We start from the raw sequence: 21,302 nt of genomic DNA, 5'->3' as shown, positions 1-21,302 counted from the left end.
TGTAAGCAGTTTTGTAAGGTTTCCTGAAAACAATTGCAGAATTGACCCCAAAGTGAACAAATTCACAATATATTTGTTTTTTAAAAAAACACCGGCACCCTTGTGCCAATTTCTAGCTCAGGGCTCTGCTCCCAAGACGTGCATATGGGAGGGCAGGTGTGCAGAATGCAGACTGAATGAAACACATCAAGGAGACCAAGCACAAGAACAGAAAAGGGAACTTAATGGGGTTTACCCTCAAACAGAACATTTCTTCCTGACCAAAGCAACAATACCCTCTTCTGTCTGAAAAAGATTCTACTATGACATGCTCTTGGCTTCTCTCTTTCTCATGATCCAAGCCAGGAACACACAGTTTAGCAGCAACTAATGAAAACAGCATCATTGAAATTTTCATGAAAGCAATACACAAACAACCCAAACCATAAAAAGATCCAAAAGCCAAAACAACAAAAACCAATTTTCAAATACTCACAGGTACATCCACATACTTGGAGGCTGCCTTCACCTAGGGGGAAAAAGAGGATGAACGTGAGGCTGTGTTTAATGTTGCATTGTTCACAGCTCAATACTGTATCACCATCAGAGTTAAAACAATATGCTGGCACATGGGCATGGCCATGAAAAACAAAAAGGTACTAAAAAAGAAAATCTGTCTGCTATTTTTTTTCTAGCCACAGCCACTGCTTTGTGTGTGTGTGTGTGAGAGAGAGAGAGACAGAGAATGTGAGAGTATAGTCTTACTCATTCATATTCTACTACAAGGATAGGAGCTTAGCGCCTTCTTTTCTGTTTTAGAATGGAGACAAGTGACTCTAGCTAAGCCCAGGCTGCTTAGTGGAGGGTTCGCGATTCTAGAAAAGCCTAAGACCACTGAAATTTAAAAAAAAATGCTTATTTATTTTCATATACTTGAAAGGCAGAGAGAGAATGAAGGAGAGAGAGTCTTCCATTTGTTGGTTCACTCCCCAAATGTCTACAATGGCCAAGGCTGAGCCATCCAGGTCTTCCACATTGGTGGCAGGGGCCCCAGCTCTTGAGCCATCATCTGCTGCCTTCCCAGGACACATTACCAGGGAGTTGGATCAGAAGCAGAGTAGCCAGGAGTGGAACCAGCACTCTGATAGGGGATGTGGGTGTCCCAAGCAGCAGCTTTACTTTCTGCTCTACGACACCCACCCCCTCCTGACACTTCTTGTACTTAGGTCTCTGTGTGAACTAGCTGCAGGTTGACCTAATGGAATCCCTCAGTTCTTGGTGTTCATCAACTTGGAACTTAAAAAGGAAGGGATATGTTGGGTGGGTTCCCTCAATCTTCAAAGGAAGATGGATGCCTGTTGGTGGGAGTACAGAGCCTTTCAACGCTGTCCCAAGGATGCTGTTATGCTTACTTGTTTTTGGTGCAAAAAACCTGACAGGAAGGGCACATAGCAATTATAAAATTTACTATGAGAGGCCGGCGCCACGGCTCACTAGGCTAATCCTGCACTTTGCGGCGCCGGCACACCGGGTTCTAGTCCCGGTTGCCCCTCTTCCAGGCCAGCTCTCTGCTGTGGCCAGGGAGTGCAGTGGAGGATGGCCCAAGTGCTTGGGCCCTGCACCGCATGGGAGACCAGGAGAAGCACCTGGCTCCTGCCATCGGAACAGCGTGGTGTGCCGGCTTCAGCGCGCTGGCTGCTGCGGCCATTGGAGGGTGAACCAACGGCAAAGGAAGACCTTTCTCTCTGTCTCTCTCACTGTCCACTCTGCCTGTCAAAAAAAAATTACTATCAGTTTTCTGGGTGGGAATGTAGTAGCACCATGTAAAATCCAAGCACAGAGTGTAGAGTCAGACCCGGGTTTTGAATACCAGCTCTATCACGTACAAGCCATGGGAACTTCAGCAAGTCATTCCCTCTCTCTAAGCCTCAGCTGTCTCATCTGCAAAGTGGAGACCCCAACAGAACCCATTTCAGTGGTTGATGTCGGGGTGAATGAACATGAAGTTTGGATGTGGTAACATGGAGCAAATCATCAGTTAAGCAACAAATCCGGGTGAGCTCTGGGTACTGTGAAAAGTTACCAAACAGGTGGTATTGAGGAGAAAACCGTATGCGAATATGCTTGCTGTTCTATGTGCTTCTTTCTGACTCAGGTCACACATGTGCCTCTAGGTACTGAACAGAATACACTGGTGGGCAGAGAGGGTTTCCTGTTGTAGGGGAAGCTATGAAGACTGCACTGCACACCAGGCAGTTAGGATGTCTGTTCTCACCTCAGGTAGTCTCCCTCTGGCCCTTGGCTTGAGTAGTGATTAGTGATTGAGAGGATGTCATTTTCTATCTTCTGGCATCATTGCCAGCGTCTAAGAGGATTCCTGGAATCTCCTGTCACAGATTCTCCCCTTTGCAGCACTGAATGCAACTGCAACTCGGTGATACTTTGTGAGATGTTTGCCTCCCACAGACTGTCATGAGGGCAAAGCTGTCAATCTGTTGACTCTCCTGGAACCTGGCTTAGAAATGGAACTTGAGGGGCCAGTGTTGTGGCACAGTAGGTTAAGCCACTGCCTGTGACACCAGCATCCCTTGTCAGAGCATGAGTTTTGATCCCGCGTGCTTCACTTTCAAACTGGCTTCCTGTTAATGTGCCTGGGAAAGCAGGAGAAGACAGCCCAAGTACTTGGACCCCTGCTAGCATGTAGGAGATCTGGATGCAGTTATAGACTGTTGGCACCATCTGGCCCAGCCCTGGCCATTGTGGCCATTTGGAGACAGCATGCAGAAGGTCTATCTCATTGTCTATCTCTATCTCTATCTCTATCTCTGTCTCTGTCTCTATCATCTCCATCTCCATCATCTCTATTTCTATCTCTCTGTAACTCTGCCTTTCAAATCAATAAAACAAAACTTTAAAGAAAAGAAAAAAGAGACAGAACTTGAAAATTTGTAAAGGGAAGGAGAAAGAGCATGACAGGATGTGCTAGTGAGTAGTTTTGACTTCCAGATAATTGAGAAGTAGGCAGGCAGAAGACCAGATTGAGAAATGATGGCATTGGTTAATGTGAAAACCAGCAAGGTTGGACAGAAAGCTGACTGCCTGCTTGGCCCTGGAACAGACCTGACAAAGGCTTTCCATAGTTTGCACGATTACCATTTCTGTTAACTGATTCCCAACCTGAAATCTTTCTTCTCCATTCCTGCTCTAAAAATCAGTTCAGTAAAGAAGGGGACTTGCTTTTTTTCATGTCTCCACAAATAACAAGTATATATAAAATTAATTTATGTACATCTCCTCCCTCTCTTATTCCCACTCTTATATTTAACAGAGATCACTTTCCAGTTAAATTTAAACATCTAAGAATAATTGTGTGTTAATTACAGAGTTCAACCAATAGTATTGAGTAGAACAAAAAATACTAAAAGGGATAAAGTATTAAGTTGTACATCAACAGTCAGGACAAGGGCCGAGGAGATGTACAATTTGAGACATGCTCAAGCTGACTTGGTCCAAATGGTAGAGTTAGAAACGTGCCAGGGGATTCCAATTCAGTCCCATCAAGGTGGCATGTACCAATGCCATCTCACTAGTCCAAGTAATCAATTTCAGTTCACAATTGATCATACTGATAGGTCTAAGAGTCAAAGGGATCACATAAACAAGACTAGTGTCTGCTAATACTAACTGATAGAACAAAAAAGGGAGAGAACGATCCAACATGGGAAGCGGGATACACAGCAGACCCATAGAATGGCAGATGTCCTAAATAGCACTCTGGCCTCAGAATCAGCCCTTAAGGCATCCAGATCTGGCTGAAGAGCCCATGAGAGTATTTTAGGCATGGAAAGCCAAGACACTCTGGCAAAAAACAAACAAACAAACACCTAAATGAAAGATCTCTGTGAGTGATATCCCAGTAGAATGAACAGGCCATCAAAGAATGAGGTACCTTTCTCTGAAGGGAGGAGTGAACTTCCACTTTGACTATGACCTTGTCTAAATAAGATTGATGCCCGCGAACTCAAAAGGCTTCCATAGCCTTGGCAACTCATGACAAGAGCCTAGGGAGATTACTGACGCCATAAACAAGAGTGTCACATTGTTAAGTCAACAACAGGAGTCACTGTGCACTTACTCCTCATGTAGGATCTCCGTCCTTCATGTGTTGTTCAATGTGAATTAATGCTATAACTAGTACTCAAACAGTATTTTACACTTTATGTTCTGTGTGGGTGCAAACTGTTGAAATCTTTACTTAATATATACCAAATTGATCTTCTGTATATAAAGATAATTGAAAATGAATCTTGATGTGAATGGAATGGGAGAGGGAGCGGGAATTGGGAGGGTTGTGGGTGGGAGGGAAGTTATGGGGGGGAAGCCATTGTAATCCATAAGCTGTACTTTGGAAATGTATATTTACTAAATAAAAGTTAAAAATAAATAAATAAAATGAATGGTAGCTATGAATATGCTATTGTATACCCTTTTCAGTACCTGAAGCTATCCCATATGGCTTTTAATATATTTAAAATATTAAAGTGATATCCTAAATGTACTATTTCATGAAAAAACTAAATACATTAACACAGTTAGAAAATTTATTTATGTATTTTGAAAATATTTCTTTGAAATGCAGAGCAAGAAAGAGAGATGGGAAAAGATAGAGATATCTTTCACTTGCTGGTTCACTCCCCAAATGGCAGCAATAGCCAGGTCTGGGCCAGTCTGAAGCCAGTAAGCAGAAACTCCATCCTGGTCTCCCAGGGTGGGTGGCGCCAAAGTACATGGGCCATCCTCTGCCACTTTTGTGGTACTTTAGCAGGAATCTCTGTCATTGGAGCAGCTTGAACTTGAAGAAGTCTTTCAATTTGGGATTCTAGCATCCCAAGTGGTAATTTAATCCACTGTGCCGCAACACTGGCACTCATGTAACATTTAGATATTTTTTATTTTGTAAAAACATGTATATTAATATCTCCTACTTTAAGCCACCCTGTGACATGAAGGCTATTAATCATATCCACTTACAGTGCAGAAAACTAAAACCCATAGAATTTAAGAAATTTATTTGCCAAAGATCTCATCCAGAGGCAGAGAAGCCAGTATTCCCTCACGACCGTCTAAGACTAAATTTCTCCTTTAGAACTCCTAGTCCCTCCATGCTGGTATAACACTGCAACAAATCCAAGCATCAGTGGTCACAGCAGGTGTGGGCAAAAGAACTCTTCTCCACTAGAAATTTCCTCCTTGGCTCTGTAAAGTTGATGCTTGGCAGTCAATAGCTATTCTTTGCTACGGTGAAACTGATCAATCTTTGTATGTGCATACTCTGCCACTAATCACTACCATGCAGTTCCCATCTGGAGAATAGAACCTGTCAATCCACTCTCTTCAAGTCAGTTTGTAAAGATGGGGCACATTCTATCATGAATGAAACCCATCCTCTCTCCTATATACACCAGCCTTTATTTCACTGAGTTTGAGTTTTTGTCTGACAAAGGTTGCATTGTACTGATCTTCCTCCCATTCCACAGTAACACGAAAAAAGAACTCAGGGTAAATTTGGTTCTGTTTTTATGTAGAGACATGTGGTGTATCATTTTTGGCTCTGGCCTTTGAACTTTAGGAATGATACTGATGAGCAGAACAAAGAGATGTCAAGAAGAATATTCTACAAGGGAAGTAAAAGAGAAGGCATCTTGCCTGGAAAAGGAAGGGCTAATGGAGAGAAAGATACAATCTTCATGTAGTTCATCAAGGAGCTCCCATGTAGAAGGAATGTAGTTCCAGAACACAGAATCGGATGAATGTCAAGAAATGACTGATGGGCTAGGGTAGGGAACGTGTTCATGTTGTCACATGGCTGAAACAGTGAACACTTCCTACAGTGCAGGTACCACACCAGGGGCTGGAGGCTGAAGGCCTCTGTCTCATGCTTCCTGCCTTCCCTCTCAGCTGATGCCTAAAGGCACAGTCTCTCCAAGCAATCAGTGAGTCACTCTAACCAACAACCAGTAACAACAAGTAATCCTTCTTGTGAGCTTACTTGTCTGGCAATGGGTTACCTTCCCAACCACCTTTTGAGAGAGATTCTATTAATGATCCCATTTTATAGCTGAAGAAATTGAGACTAAGAGAGATGAAGCAACTTGGCTTGAAGTCACAGAGCTAAGTTACAGCTTGGGACTTCCCATGCTCTAAGTGGCCTATTATTCAGCTTTTACAAAAATCTATGGAGCCACTATTATTGACCTGTCATATTTAAGTCATGTGTGTGTGTGCACGTGTGTATGTGTGTAGACACAACCTAAAATGGTTTCTGCAGGAACAGTGGATGAGGGATTTGAATAATTATCCACGCTGACTCAGTCAGGGCAGAAGGTCCAAAATGGTTTCTCCGGCCCTGAATGTCCCAGCTAATTACCTCGCCCCTCCACCTGACTTAGCGTGTGTAGACAGGCTTAATGGTTTCTCTATTGAGCTCTTCCATTATTTTTCAGGTGCCCAAGGTAATCTTTTCATTGAACATTCACCATTCTGGGATTTTCACAATGCTGATGACTAAGGGATTTTCTTCTGCCTGGTCCTAATAAGGGGACCTGAGTTAATCATTGTGTAGCTTTGATAGGGAGCGCGGCAGGGGCTTAAACCACTTCTCTTGCTTCATTAGGGAAAAAAGCAACCCAGGTGCAGACCACGAGGACCTCAGGGTTTGATACTATTAAATCAATGCACAGACAAAAAAAAAGTGGATTAGGCCCTTTTTGCAAACAGAAATCTGGTGGGTAAGACTCAAAGGTGGAAGGAAAAAAGAAGTCTGAACAGATACCACTGCATTAGTGACTGCCTGGGCTTTCCTTTCTCCTCACAGTCTGGTAAAAAAAAGAAAAAACCCAGGAAATGATTTATTCTCTGCACACGCTGACTCCACCCCACCTGTCTGACCTTGCAAGGGCTCTCCTGCCCTCGCCTGCAAATAGCAGAGCGTACCACAATTTCAAAGGGCAGCGTTTCCTTCAGTGTTTGGCCTTAGAAATTTCTGCTGCAAGGCTAAGGATGCTACTCTGCTTCTTCCTCCACTTTCCTAACTCAGGTGGCCTTAGGGGTGCATGTGTGCATGGGTGTGTGCACATGCGTGTGTAGGAGACAAGACCACTCAGTATGTAAAACTACTACCCTGTGGCACCACCATCCCTAAAATAATTTTATCTCTTATTAGTTCCATTATTAATTACGTGTCATCCTGACATCTAGAAAGCAGGCCATATGAGGAATATGAGCTTATGTTTCTTTAATTGGTGTCTACAGTGTCTGGTATCTACTAGTGGCTCAATAAAAACGTGTTGCTTAAATGAACTGCAGAGGATGGTGCTCTTAAGTCAGGGCACAGGTAGAGGTTCTCAGAGGTTCCTGGGGGTGATGTTTGTGCAATGGCACTCTTAAAGGACAACTATGCAAAGTGCAAGTAGGCACTATCAATTTAAAAGGAATTGGTATTTATTGCCTCTCTGAGAAGAGTGTGTCGTTCTTACACACTCTGGGTAGTACAGTGGAGGAGGTAAGAGTTGGAGTCAAGAGTCAGGTGCATGGGCAGGCAGCTGGTTCTGTGTGGGCCAGGTGATGACTCTCTCTAGCTTCCCTCACAGAACACGGAGATACTGATGGTAACACAAGTACCTCCTCATAGGGTGGTTCTATGAATTTCTAATTTAAAAAACTAACAGTTGTCTTAAGGGTTTCCCATGCACAGGATACTATTCTAAGCAAGCGGCCTATATGAAGTCCTTGATGCATGTAAAGGATTACAGTAGTTGGTACATGTAAAAGTCTTTGCATAGGACCACGTACACAGTATGGATCCAATTAGCGTTGACTATTACTTGTATACTCCCTCTCCCCCATCCCTACCCCTAACTTCCAAAAGGGCTAATTTGATTGCTCAGGTTTCAGGGTGGTGGCTGGGCTGTGGTTGCTAGTGGGTGGGGTCACAATTGGTGTGATGCTTCTGTCTCATGATTAGAATGCTTCAGAGGACAGCCTGGGATGCATTCTGCAGCCAAAGGCCCGGACATCCTACTTCCCTTCTTATTTGTCAGCATGATACAAATGATACAGGTCCTCTTTCTTTGCCTTCTGTCTTTCCTGGCTCTTTTTGCCCAAACTCTTTCTCTCTCTCTTTTCTAGATTTACTTATTTATTTGAAATGCAGAGTTATTATATATATATATATATATATATATATATATAGAGAGAGAGAGAGAGAGAGAGAGAGAGAGAGAGATTGATTTTGATTGATCTTCGATCTACTGGTTCACTCCCCAAAAGGCTACAATGGCCAGGGGTGGGCCAGTCCAAAGCCAGGAGCCAGGAGCTTCATCCAGGTCTCACACATGGGTGCAGGAGCCCAAGCACTTGAGCCATCTTCTGCTGCTTTCCCAGGTGCATTAGCAGTGAGCTGGATCACAAGCAGCCAGGAGTCAAACCCATGCTCATAGTGGGTGCCAGTGTTGCAAGCGGTAGTTTTACTCAGTATGCCACAATGCCAGCCCCAAGTATAACCTCTTAGAAATCTGGAGACCAGGGTAGCATCCGTGTTCTCTGTGACAGAATGTAGACTGGAAGCCCAGTTCACAATGTGACAGCCTGCATTCAGAGATGCTTCTTCTGCATTCTTTTGCTCCCTGCATGTACATGCTATGTCCTCTTAGTAAGTGGAGTCTATTCTTCCATCACCCTTGAGTTTGGGCTAGCTTGTGACTTCTCTGATTAACAGAATACGATGGAAGTGATGCCAGGCCAGTTTTGAGCCCAGTCTTGAAAAGGGTCAGCAGCTTTCACTTCCTTACACTCAAAAGCTGGCTACTTAATTGTCACTACCCTAAGCCTACCATGCTGCCAGAAACTCAATCCACAGGGAGAAGCCCAGAAGGATGAGACTCCATAGGAGAGATGGAAGCCACATGGAGAAACACCAAGGTATCAGACATCAGTCTCTGTCTAGCTCAGCCACCTACTTGAGTGCAGTCCATTGAGGGAACTCACTGAATGCCACATGGAGCCAAGGAAGTTCCTGGCTCAGCTCTTTCCAATTTCCAGTTGTCAGCAAAATGAAACGAATGCTTTAAGCCACTAATTTTGGAATTGCTGTTATGCAGCAATAGATAACAAAGACTTTCAAAAAGGGGTCACTATGTGTCAGATTACCCCTATTCTCTCCATTGCACATATTTCCCTGGAGGATGTCGTGAGGAGGTTGCTAATGGTCTACAGCAGGATTTGGGTGTTCCTAGGTCTCCTGGCTACAGAAAAAAATCAGTTAAGCCCTCATAATTTCTATCATTATCTCTGTAAAAGGAGAATAACAAAAATATTCTGAGAATTCTTGTGAGGCTTAACAGAGTGTGAGTACTGTGAGCACACAGTACTCAACACAGAGCCTGGACCACAGTAAGAGCTCAACAAACACTAGCTGATATTATTACTAGGGCTTAGTTCATTCATAGTTAGCTAGGAGTTGACTGCTCCAAGTACATCTCATCAGTTTATAGACAAGAGGCAGGGTCAGCAGACTACAGCCTGTGAGTCAAATCCATTTGGTTGTCCAGTTTTATACAAACCATGAGCTAAGAATGGTCTTTGAATGGTTGAAAGAAGAATCAAAATAAGACTGTTTCCTGACATGTGAAACTTGCATGACATTGACATGTCAGCGCCCCCAAATAAAGTTTTATTGGAATACAGTCATGTCTGTTGACCTACTGGCCATGACGCTTTTGTGGTGTAAGCAACTGTGACATACAGCTTACAAAGTCAAAAATATTTACTCTCTGGACCTTTGCAGGAGAGGTTGTCTCACTTCTGGATTAGGAAATGACTGAAGTGGGAGACAGTGGGGTGTGGGGAAAGAATCAGAAAATGTGAATTTCTAATTCTATTTTGACCATTAACCAGCTGATTGACTTTGGCTAGCTGCCTATCCCATTGGCCTCACTTCCTTCTCTATTATAACAGGGGCCAGGTTAATTGTTTTCTCCTTAGATTCCTTCCAAATTAAAAAAAGGTCCGTGATTCTCATGTGGTGGACACCGCAGGTTCTAGGGTGAATGTACAATTGGAGACAGTACCCACACCTTGGAAAGGTTATAAATACTCTAGCAGAAAAAAGAAGGCTATTAATATTTTAATATTAATAAGAGTTCTGGAAATAATGAGGCTCCAGGAAAAACTATAGTGACAGGGAAAGAACAAAAAAAATAGAGATAAATAAAACTCTTTCCATGGGTACCAGACAATGTAGCACGGACCCATGGGGAGACTTGGCAAAGAGATGAAAGGATTACCAAGAAGCAGCATGTGTGGAGCATCTACCCACTGCCCGGCACTGATGTAGGGGCTTCTCGTGAGCCACCTCATTTACTATTCTTAGCAACCCTCTCACTGCAGGCTCCTCATCTGTACCTTTTGGGCTGTTATGGGGATTGATGAAGATGATGCAATAAAGCAGAATACAGGCACACAGCAAGCTCTGGGGGACACGCTGGCTGTTGTCCTACTGCAGTGAGACTTGCCTGTCCAAAGCAGCAACCTTTCCATTTCTGACCATTAAAGCCCCTCTGCTAATTTTCCCAGAATCCCTGCATTTGCCTGTATCTTTGCTCCATGCTATCCTTTATGGTGAAAATGGAGTGGGCAAGTATGACATCCAGATGTACACAGCCTCTGTGATAAGCACCGCCCAGGGCAAGAACAGGGGAGAATCTATGCCTACAGTATCTCTCTGTAGGTTGGAAGTATCTGAAAATGGATATGAGATTTCTAATAGGGATTAGAGGCAAAAGTGAGTCTCTGGACCTGAATGCCTAGGGGCTGAATTCAAGTTTTACCAGTTACTAGACAAGTTACTCAATCTTTCCATGCCTCCTTTTCCTCATTTGTAAAACGGCAAAAACGGAATTCTTCATAAGGTTGTTGATTTATTTACTGAGTTCTTAGAACAGTCATGGGGCATAGTAAGAATGACGTGTCAACTCTTTTTATCATTTGTGCTGGGAAAACCAGACTGTTCTAGTTAACCGAACTTCTGCATTAAGGTTGGTCTGACCCTGTTCTCCCTAACAGCTACACGTGGCTATTCACATTTGTCACTCCCCCATTCGCGGAGGAACGACACAGGACCCTGCACTGTTCTTTTGTCTGCTCGGCCCTTCCCGGGTTTGCTGCTGGTCCTTCCCGGGTTGGCTGCCGACCCCTCCACCTCCGTGGAGGGGCGGCTCCCCCTGCCACTTTCCCCACTTCCGCGGAGGAGCGGCACACCGCCGGCCGGCTCTCTCGGGGGCTGCTCAGGTGTTCCTTCAGGTGTTCCCCGGTGCATGTTGTCTCTCTCCTCCTTTATAGTCCTCTTCCACCAATCCCAACTCTGCTACCCACACGCCGAGCACGCTGCTCTCCTCCAATCAGGAGCAGGATCAGCTCCTGCAGCTTATCAAACTGGCGAGAGGCAGCTGTGTAGAGGTTGTTTGGGCTCTCAGCGCCATATTGTGGGAGAGCAGATGCATAGAATAAGTCTTAATTCCAGTAACTTAGTCTAGTCTCAGTTGCTCCCCACAACATTTGAGTGAATTTTTAAAATACAGTGAAAGATTAATTCTTTTTCTTTTGCTAGCTACAGGTCAATGGCTTCAGAGTCACTGTACCTAGTGGCTACTGTTCCAGACAGCTCAGATCTACGCTATTTTCATCACTGCAGAAAGTTCTAGAAAAGTGCTGGTCTAGACTCCAGATATTCATCAACACAGGCTACTATGTTTTTGAATGATAGGAATGAAAAGGTACATGGTTCAACTCCCCTGTTAGAAGATGAAATTATTTGGAGGAAGAAACATGGAATTGGAAAGGCTATCGGTGCCAAGAATCTCCTGTGGGTACAACAAAAAATAAAGGTGGGTGGGCATAATTTCAAGTTCTAAAGGTACTAAGAAAGAAGCAACAACACGATAAAATGGTAGCACGAGGAGGGTAGAGGTGAAGAAGGAGGTGGCAAATGGGAAAATGAGCGACAATTCTATTAATTACGGTGGGGCTGACCAATCAAGAAACAGCAATGACTGGACCGGCGCTGTGGTGTAGCAGGTAAAGCCGCCACCTGCAGTGGCATCCCATATGAGCACTGGGTTGAGTCCCAGCTGCTCCACTTCCTATCCAGCTCTCTGCTATGGCCTGGGAGAGCAGTAGAAGATGGCCCAAGTCCTTGGGTCACACTGCACCTGCAAGGGAAGACCTGGAGGAAGCTCTTGTCTCCTGGCTTCAGATCGGCGCAGCTCCGGCCATTGTGGCCAATTGGAGAGTGAACCAGTGGATAAAAGACCTCTCTCTCTCTGCCTCTCCTTCTCTCTTTCTGTAACTCTGACTTTCAAATAAATAAATCTTTTCTTTTTAAAAGAAAGAAACAGCAATGTAAAAAAAGTACTTAGAGCTAAGGGAATAAAGGGAATAAAATTTGCTTAAAGTGTCCCTACTGAGGGAAGGGATTGAAGGTTGAAAGGGGTAGGACAGAGAACAGTTACTTTATAAAAAGTTATGAGTGTTTCTGTAGTGTTTCATCTTTTAGCTTTGTATTACTTCTGTTAAAAAAAAACTGTTAAAAAAAAGAATGAAATATATGATGGAATTTTCAAGGCTCTGGGGAGAAAGGCATTTTGTGGGAAGAAAGTATTTTTTCCCAGGGTGATTTCCTCAAGGACTTAGGTTGGTGAAACCATGGTTTAGAGATACACCCTCAAAAAAAAAACAAAGCAAAACCTTAAGGAGCCCCTCCCCCACCTGCCGCCCCCACCCCTCACCCCGCCCAGCACATAATCTAGATGCTCTATGTGCATCTTGGGAAGATGAATAAATTCTAAGTGCCAACTGAGGGACCGACTGCTTGGGTGCGACAGAATGTACGAGTGGGTGGATGTACTAGGACTGTGTGTGCGGGTGAGCAATTGAGCAAACCTCAGTGGCTCCTGCTTGAGGCCAAGTGACAATGACAGTTAGAGCCCCTTCCAGCACTTTCTGAGGACGAGAGAAAAACACAAGCCTGAAAGTATGTTCCCAGCACACTGTCACCAGAGAGCCCGAAATGCCTTCATTGCCTGCCAAGATCAAGGGCATGCTGGCCAGTGGTGCAGAGCTAGGTCCAGGTAAGCTCTGAGCTAAACACTCCATGGAGCCTTGTCCATCTTCCCTCTGTGTTTTAGGAAGGTCAGAGTTTATAAATGTCGTTTTTACAGATGTAGGAGCTGTGACACCAAAATTTCCTACTGAGTCATTCGCCAGATGTCCATAGCTCAGAAAAATGATCGCCAGTTTTCAAAATTGAGATCACATTTGAGAGAAAAGAGTTAAACATTGAAATGTTTAAAAATAAGTTGCCTATAATTGGAACTGGTGGTGAAAAAATTGCCAAGAGCAAAAAAGAGAATATTGGTGAAGTTCTGTCTCTTACACCTGCTTTTTCAATTACTGGGTATGTGACCTTGGGAAAAACAATTGCTCAGTTTTCTCATCAATAAAAGTGAAATAGCTAATAACTCATACAGAGACATGTATAAAAACATGGATTTATTTACCAATGATTGAATGCCTACATTACGCCATCTCACTTAATTCTCGGGAGAAATTTTTGCCTCACTTTCTAAAGGAAAAAACTGGGTTCAGGGAGGTTAAGGTGCTTTCTCCAAGGCACACAGCTAAGTGGTAAAGCTAAGATTTGAGCCCCAGTGAGGTTCCTACTACAAAAGATTCTTTACCATAGCTGCTTGCTGCCTAGGATCATCCTCCCTTTATCATCCTCCCTTTCCCATGAGACAGTCTACCCAGGCCTGAAAGTGAAACCCTGACAATCACTATGGAAGTGCTTTGCAAAGCAAAAAGTATTTCAATATTCATATCCCACAAATAAGCCCTCATAAACTCCTGCATAACTACACCATCATCACGCGTGCTTGGAAATGCCCTAAGAACCATTGGAGAGCTCCAATGTCCTTAATCGACAGCATGAAAAACCCGAGTTGCGGGGTTGCTGGGTGATTGCGTGGCTTCTGTGCATGTTCATAAATATTGATTGTGATTAAACCATTATCATAGTAATGAGGGTAATAATGCCTCCTACAGCCCACCCCACCACACTACTCAAAGTCTCTACCTTTCATTAAACAAAGGGCTGCTGGCACTGCCGGGGAGTTGGGCAAGAGGCAGGGAAATGATCTCTATTAGGCAAAAGCATTCTGTTGCATGCACCGATTAGGAGCCGCTGCCTCATTAATGATGAGAATTGTTCTCGACTCCTGTTGCTCAGGGTACTGTGCTCCGACGCTAGATCCAGGAAGTCTATGTTCTCATTCCTCGTCCCTCCTGGGGCTTCCGAACAGATGCCCCACTGAAGTAGACCTGTTTTTCCTTCCAATTTTCCTCTTCTCTGTCCCAAGCCTTCATTCCCAGAGAGGATTTTTTGCAAGGCTCAAGAGTGTCTCCAAGCCCCCCTCCTTCCAGTGCTGCCGAGACTAAACAGAGGACGGATGCTTACTCTTGGTCAGGCAGGAGACCAAGCAATGTAGAAGTAATTAACCTCACAACAGTGGCACTGTAATTATCGCCATTCACTCAGCGGGGAACGGAGGCTCCGGGAGGCCGACCTGACTTGTAAGAGGACCCCAGCATCTCAAAGCGGCCATGTGAACAGGGTCCCTGGACGCGGGTTTCCCTTCTCTGTGGCCCTGCTTGTCCATATTGTGTTTTTAGGTGACAGACTCTCATTGTAGGAGGAACTGAGAAGTGCCAACTGGCCAGTGTTAATTTTGTACCATCTCCAAGCAGGCACGAAGGCTGATCTGTGTTGATTCTAAGTAGGGGCCTCTCCTCTGCCTGCCTCTGGCATTTTTGGGTTTTGCTTTGCCTTTTGAACATCTCTCAACACTAAGAAGGCAGACAGACTGCAACCTTGGAGAGGACCAGGGCCATGTGCTGTGTCCTCGGTGCCCACGTGGCCTTGGGGCTGGGTTGTTGCTACTGACTAGGAATGTTCTGCAGGACCTCCCAAACTTGCCCATCAAGTCCTTCTGCTTTCCTGATCCAGGCTACCAGCCATGTGCCATTGGTTCTACTCTTGGATTTACTTAATGTTATTTTTTGAGTTGGCATACATGTTTATTTATAAAAGGAAACACATCCCTGGTAGATGTGCAAAATCAGTGTCTTCCTCAATAAGACAAAGTAAGGGTGAAAAAGAAATGTACCAAAAAATTGTTAAGTTCTAGGTAGATTCAGGTGCTACTGACAATGCTGAGGTGGAGACACCTTCCCCCTACACCACACTCTGCCTCTTTTCCTTCTCTTACACATGAAAATTTGAGATTTTTAGAGAAGTGTGAAAGGCTGGTGCCGTGGCTCACTTGGCTAATCCTCCGCCTGCGGCACCAGCACCCCAGGTTCTAGTCCCAGCTGGGGCGCCGGATTCTGTCCTGGTTGCTCCTCTTCCAGTCTAGCTCTCTGCTGTGGCCCGGGAGGGCAGTGGAGGATGGCCCAAGTCTTTGGGCCCTGCACCTGCATGGGAGACCAGGAGGAAGCACCTGGCTACTGGCTTTGGATTGGCGCAGCACGACGGCTGTAGCGGCCATCTGGGGGGTGAACCAATGGAAGGAAGACCTTTCTCTCTCTCTCTCTCACTAAATCTGTCAAAAAAAAAAAAAAAAAGAGAGAGAGGAAGAAAAGAAAAAAAAAGAGAAGCGTGAAAGACACATGAACATTTGATGGACGCATTCTCCTTACTTTAAGGGCGAAAGGAGAAGTGGAAAGGGAATGCCCTTCCCACACTGTGACTGCTATTAGTGCTGAGTTTTTCTAATATCTAACACTACAGCATCTCAAGTACTGAGTGATATTTGCCCCATGCTTAGGAACTACTCGGTGGTATATTGGTCAGAAGGTTCTCAAAAAAAAAAAAAAATTCCCTATTTGGTAGTGTTTGCCAGTTTCTGCAGCGCAAACACCCCCACCGTGGTCAGCTTCAGGCTACCAATATAACAAACTAAATGTGGAGAAAGGAAGAGACGCAGAGAACTGACTCCCACCAGCAGGAGGGAGGATAGCAGGATGGACTCCAGCTCCTCACTGGAAACACTGGCTGAGAAAACATCTCCAAAGTTCCTTCCCTGGGGTGCACTCCACAGAGTGTCCTATCTCTGCAATTCCAAGTGTAGTACTTTAGCTAAGCGGTCATTTACAACATGGTGGCTGGGGCTGGCATGGTGGTGCAGTGGGTTAAGGGGCCACCTGCAATGCTGGCATCCCACATGGGCATCCTTTGGAGTCCCTGCTGCTCTATTTCCAATACAGCTCCCTGCTAATGTCATGGATGGCAGTGGAAGACGGCCCAACTGCTTGGGCCCCTGTATGCATGTGGGAGGCCTAGATGAAGCTCCTGGCTTCAACCCGGAGCCCATCTAGGGAGTGCACCAGTGGGTGGAAGATATCTCTCTTTCTCTGCCTCTCCTTTTTCTCTGCAACTCTTTCAAATAAATGAACAAATTATTTTAAAAAAGGGAGAGCGATAACTGATTCTAATATTCTGTACTCAGTGACATAATCACACTAATAACAACAATATCTCATACATATTAAATGCTTGCCCTATTTTGTGTCTATAATAATTTCTCATTTATTTCTAACCACACCAACACATAGTGTAGGTCTCATTATTACTCCCATTTTATTGATCAGTAAACTAAGTCCAGGGGTCATGCTTGGAAAATGGGATATTTAATGTCTGTGGGCTCTGCATTATGATTAATAAAGAAGTATTCTAGACATCCTGCATGAATGAACAATTTTTGAAGATTCAAAATAAAACACAAAATCCTAACAATACTCTAGACATAATGAAAAATATCACTGATAAATCAAGTTTTCACAAATAAGAATAAGTAAGTCCTAAGTGCTTGGTTGATTGTGTTATGGAAATGAGTTTGGTTTGCTTATAGAAGAAATGATTGCTATGCTAAGACTAAACAGGTGACAAATGTTAGGTTCACCATACTTGTCGCTCCCCCTCTTCATGGAGGAACGACACTAAACCCTGCCTAGGCTTCATATGCGAGTCACGGCACCATTATGTCGCTCCCCCTCTTCGCGGAGGAACGACACAGGACCCTGCGCTGTTCTTTTGTCTGCTCGGCCCTCCCCGGGTTTGCTGCTGGTTCCGTGGAAGGGCGGTTCCCCCTGCCACTTCCCCCACTTCCGCGGGGGAGCGGCACACCGCCGGCCGGTGCTCTCGGGGGCTGCTCAGGTGTTCCTCAGGTGTTCCCCTTAGATGTTCCTGGTGCATGTTGTCTCTCTCCTCCTTTATAGTCCTCTTCCACCAATCCCAACTCTGCTACCCACACGCCGAGTACGCTGCTCTCCTCCAATCAGGAGCAGGTCCTGCTGTTTATTGGTTGAACTGGAGGCAGCTGAGTAGAAGCTGTTTCCTCCTCTCCCAGCGCCATATTGTGGGAGAGCAGATGCATAGAATAAGTCTTAATTCGAGTAACAGTCTAGTCCGAGTTGCTCCCCACAGTACTGAGGCTATTTCAACCTTCTTATGGTTTTTCCTTTCTTTTTTTTCTCTTTCATATGAGAGGCAGAAAGATAAACAGAACTCCCATCTGTTAGTTTATTGCCCAAATGCCTGCAATGGTCAGAAGTAGGCCAAGCCATTTTTGGGAGCTAGGAACTCAATCGAGGTCTCCCAAGTGGGCGGCAGGGATCCACTTATGGGGGCCATTACCTGCTGCCTCCCAGGGTCTGAACTGGCAGGAAGCTGGAATCAGAACCTGGAGCTGGGAACCAAGCCAGGGCACCCTGGGGAGGGATGTGGCCCTCTGACAGATCTCCTGACCACTAGAACAAGTGCTCTCCCCTTCTTACAGCTTTAACTTGATGATCAGCCTAAGAGTGGCCATCTTTAGAACTCCAATCACACGCCAGGGGCAACACAAAACTTACTGCTTACTTCATCTCTAATTATCCTAATGGCTTTCTGAATGAATCATCAGTATTCCCATTCTGCAGACCAAGACACTGAGGCTCAGAACTGGTCAGCAGCCTGTCCACATTTCTGGTGGTTTGGGCTTTACAGTCACCACTCTCTCTGATTTTCTGGTAATAAGCTTCCTACTGCATGTGGTTTGGAGGTCAGGGCAGACTCTGTAACTTGTTTCGCAACAATTATTTCTTGTTTGAAGTTACGTACATGTTCATTAGGTATTTCTTTCATAGTTGGCACTTCGGTGACCTGGTCTCTCAGCACCTCGGAGGCTGAGGAAAGACTGGCTTTGAATGGCATCCAGCTGTCTACTAAAGAGCATTAAGGGAAACAAGAAACTTAGGGGGCTTCTCTTTCTTCTCCTCTGACACATCTGAAAGGCTGCGCTGGATGGCAGGTATGCTAATTGTCACCTGCATTTTCAAGGTATCCACTGGAGACGAGGATGTCCTACTAGGCAGATAAAATGATCTGTCACAGACCCCACGATCTGAAACACTGGAGAGCAGCCAATGAAGGACACCAGCAGAAGGCAGGGGAGATCAGTGCTCTGCAGTTCTCTAACTTTTTAGGGCAGGGTGTTTTTGTTGGGTGATGTGAACACAGTGCATCAGAAGAGAGTGGCAGCTCACTGAGCCACCTTCTAGAGGTGGGTGACAGCTGCCACACTAAAAGTTCACAAATCCAGCACTGGCTTGTAACAGGGAATTACGAGAGCTTGACTGTGACCCCTCTCGACTTTTCCAGGGGAAGCAATCGTGGGCAAGTCCCTTTACAATCAGGCATCTGCGTAGCTCCTGAACCCCGTCCCTGATATTCCTTCCTTCTGCTCTGGCCTCTCCCTGACTCACAGAGAACTTTCAGTTCCCAGAATTCCTTCCTCCTCCAGGTCTTGATACCGTGGAATATTCTTAGTTCTTTTCTTTCCCAGGCACAATTTCACTTACTCTTTAGATCACAGCTCAAGTGTCATTTCCTCCCATGACCTCCCAGACGCTGTTGGGTCTCTTGGTCTACAACTCCATCAGAGTGGCTACTTCTCCCTCTCTGCATAATCACCAAGCTTCTAAAGTACTTGTTGAGATCCTGTTTTCCTCAAGCAAATGTCCAGGATAAGGCATTGTCACTTTTACTCAGTGCTAAATCCTCAGTGTCTAGGATGCAGTAGGTGCTCAACAAGTATGTATCAAATGAAGGACTAACAAAACTGAAGCATGAAGTAGGGGAATTTTGAGTGTCCATTACTTTGGTACTGTTGCAGATTGGCAAATGGATAAGCGATTTTAAAGACCATTTTGTTGGCGAGATGTGAAAAATAGATGACTGCTTCCCTTTAGGAATGATATCCATCAGTGGTTGGTTCCTGGAAACATTGCCAGCTGACTTTGTTTACAGCTTTCCATGCTTCTGTGGGGAATAACATTCTGGTCCTAATAAGGGAGTTGGTCTGTGACTTTGGACAATTATTCAGCATCCCTTATCTGTAAGACGGGATAATAATGGAGCCTACTGGATGGAGTAATTAAGAGGATCAAGTGTGAAATGCCTGTCAATTACTTAGCACAGCCTGGCACATAGTATGTGTTCAATAAATGGTGATCTTCTACCACTATGGGTGGTGCTTCTACCCATGGCAGGTACCTCAACTCTGAAATGTAGAAACCCACTGACTCCAGTCACATGAAGTTGGCAGCTGATAATTTGATGATGTTACCTCCCGGGGACAGGCCAACATCACCCAGTGTCCAGTCATGCAGTAAAAGGCGGCCTGTCCTAGCCTGGGAAGTCCCAAAGACCAAAGCAAAAAGTAAACAGTATGAAAGAAGATGCTAATACACTCTTTTTTTTTTTTTTTTTTTTGACAGGCAGAGTGGACAGTGAGAGAGAGAGAGACAGAGAGAAAGGTCTTCCTTATGCTGTTGGTTCACCCTCCAATGGCCACCGCGGCTGGTGCGCTGCGGCCGGCGCACTGCGCTGATCCAAAGCCAGGAGCCAGGTGCTTCTCCTGGTCTCCCATGGGGTGCAGGGCACAAGCACTTGGGCCATCCTCCACTGCACTCCCGGGCCACAGCAGAGAGCTGGACTGGAAGAGGGGCAACCGGGACAGAATCCAGCGCCCCGACTGGGACTAGAACCCTGTGTGCCGGCGCTGCAAGGCGGAGGATTAGCCTAGTGAGCTGCGGCGCCGGCCCGCTAATACACTCTTAGGAACACTCATGCTCCTACAAAATTTACAGTGTTTCCTGATCAAAATGTTCTGGGGAGAGAAGTGAATTCCCTTGGCATGCTTCTGGCTTTGACCAAGATGACAGTCTCACTCTAAGGCAGGACATCAAGAGCTGTGCACTAAACAGCTGATGCTGTTGGATGAAACCAATTCCAGCCCTCGTCACAGACTCTAGTGGCATGAAGTCTACTTTTTTTGTTTTCTAAGTGGCAAGACAACTGAATGCTGGCATAAGGAACACAAGGTGAGCAGGGTAGCCTGAGGCATAGAGGAATGGATGGACTGCAGCTTTAGGGCTCTCAATGACCCTAAAATGAGCTTTGTGTCATTACTTTGAGTGGCTTCAACCACATGTGGAGACTCCTTCAAAAGGACTTGTTGGAAGGGAGGAGCCTGGGTGAATTCCAGAGGTGTCAGAGGACCGCATCTAATTATTTTCCTGTTTTGAGGTGCAGGTGGAGCTATGCTACATCTTCATTCCTCTGCTGGGCTCCACAGTTTAGGTGGAGCTGGGGGCTTGACCTCTGTGAGCCCGAGTTTCATCGTTTGTTGTTAGAATGGGATTGCTCTGGGAACGCACCAGGAAAAGCACGTGTAAAGTACTTTGCTCTGTGCCAGGCGCCTAGTAAGTGCTTAAGGATTGAGAACTGTAGCTTCCTGTCAACTTCTGAATACCTTTCATGTAACCACAGTTATACTGCAGTGAAGGAAACAAAGCCCCAAGCTGTGGCTGCTTCTTCCAGATCACACAGCTCCTTGATAAAGTGCGGAACTCCCCATCTCAGGTTTCCCTACTCAAGATGGCTTTTTTTTGGGGGGGGGGGGCTATATCCACTAACTCTCAAGACTCACTCAGGTGCCAGCACTGTGGCACAACAGTTAAGCTGGAATCTGTGACACTGACATTCCATATGAGTGCCAGTTTGAGTACCAGTTGCTCGACTGCATTAACTCTCTGATAATGCACCTGGGGAAGCAAGATGTGTTGGATGGCCCAGGTACTTGGGGCCCTGCCACATATGTGCGAGACTC

The 21,302-nt window shown here is 45.3% G+C and overlaps 1 protein-coding gene across 14 annotated transcripts in view; it reads right to left on the bottom strand.

Moving 5' to 3' along the window:
* CADPS (calcium dependent secretion activator) overlaps positions 1-21,302 on the bottom strand; it is a 519,824-nt gene that overhangs the window by 43,579 nt on the left and 454,943 nt on the right. For all 14 annotated transcript variants that reach the window (XM_051851514.3, XM_051851515.3, XM_089305485.1 and 11 more), the window contains one exon: positions 476-508. In XM_051851514.3, the coding sequence (XP_051707474.1) occupies positions 476-508 (33 nt within the window). The remainder of the gene's footprint in view (positions 1-475; positions 509-21,302) is intronic.

Source organism: Oryctolagus cuniculus, chromosome 10 (genome assembly GCF_051225735.1).
Source record: "Oryctolagus cuniculus isolate XC-2025 breed Fujian yellow rabbit chromosome 10, ASM5122573v1, whole genome shotgun sequence".
NCBI lineage: Eukaryota > Metazoa > Chordata > Mammalia > Lagomorpha > Leporidae > Oryctolagus > Oryctolagus cuniculus.
Note: the sequence above shows the minus strand (reverse complement) of the source record. Positions and strands in the feature narration are given on the sequence as shown.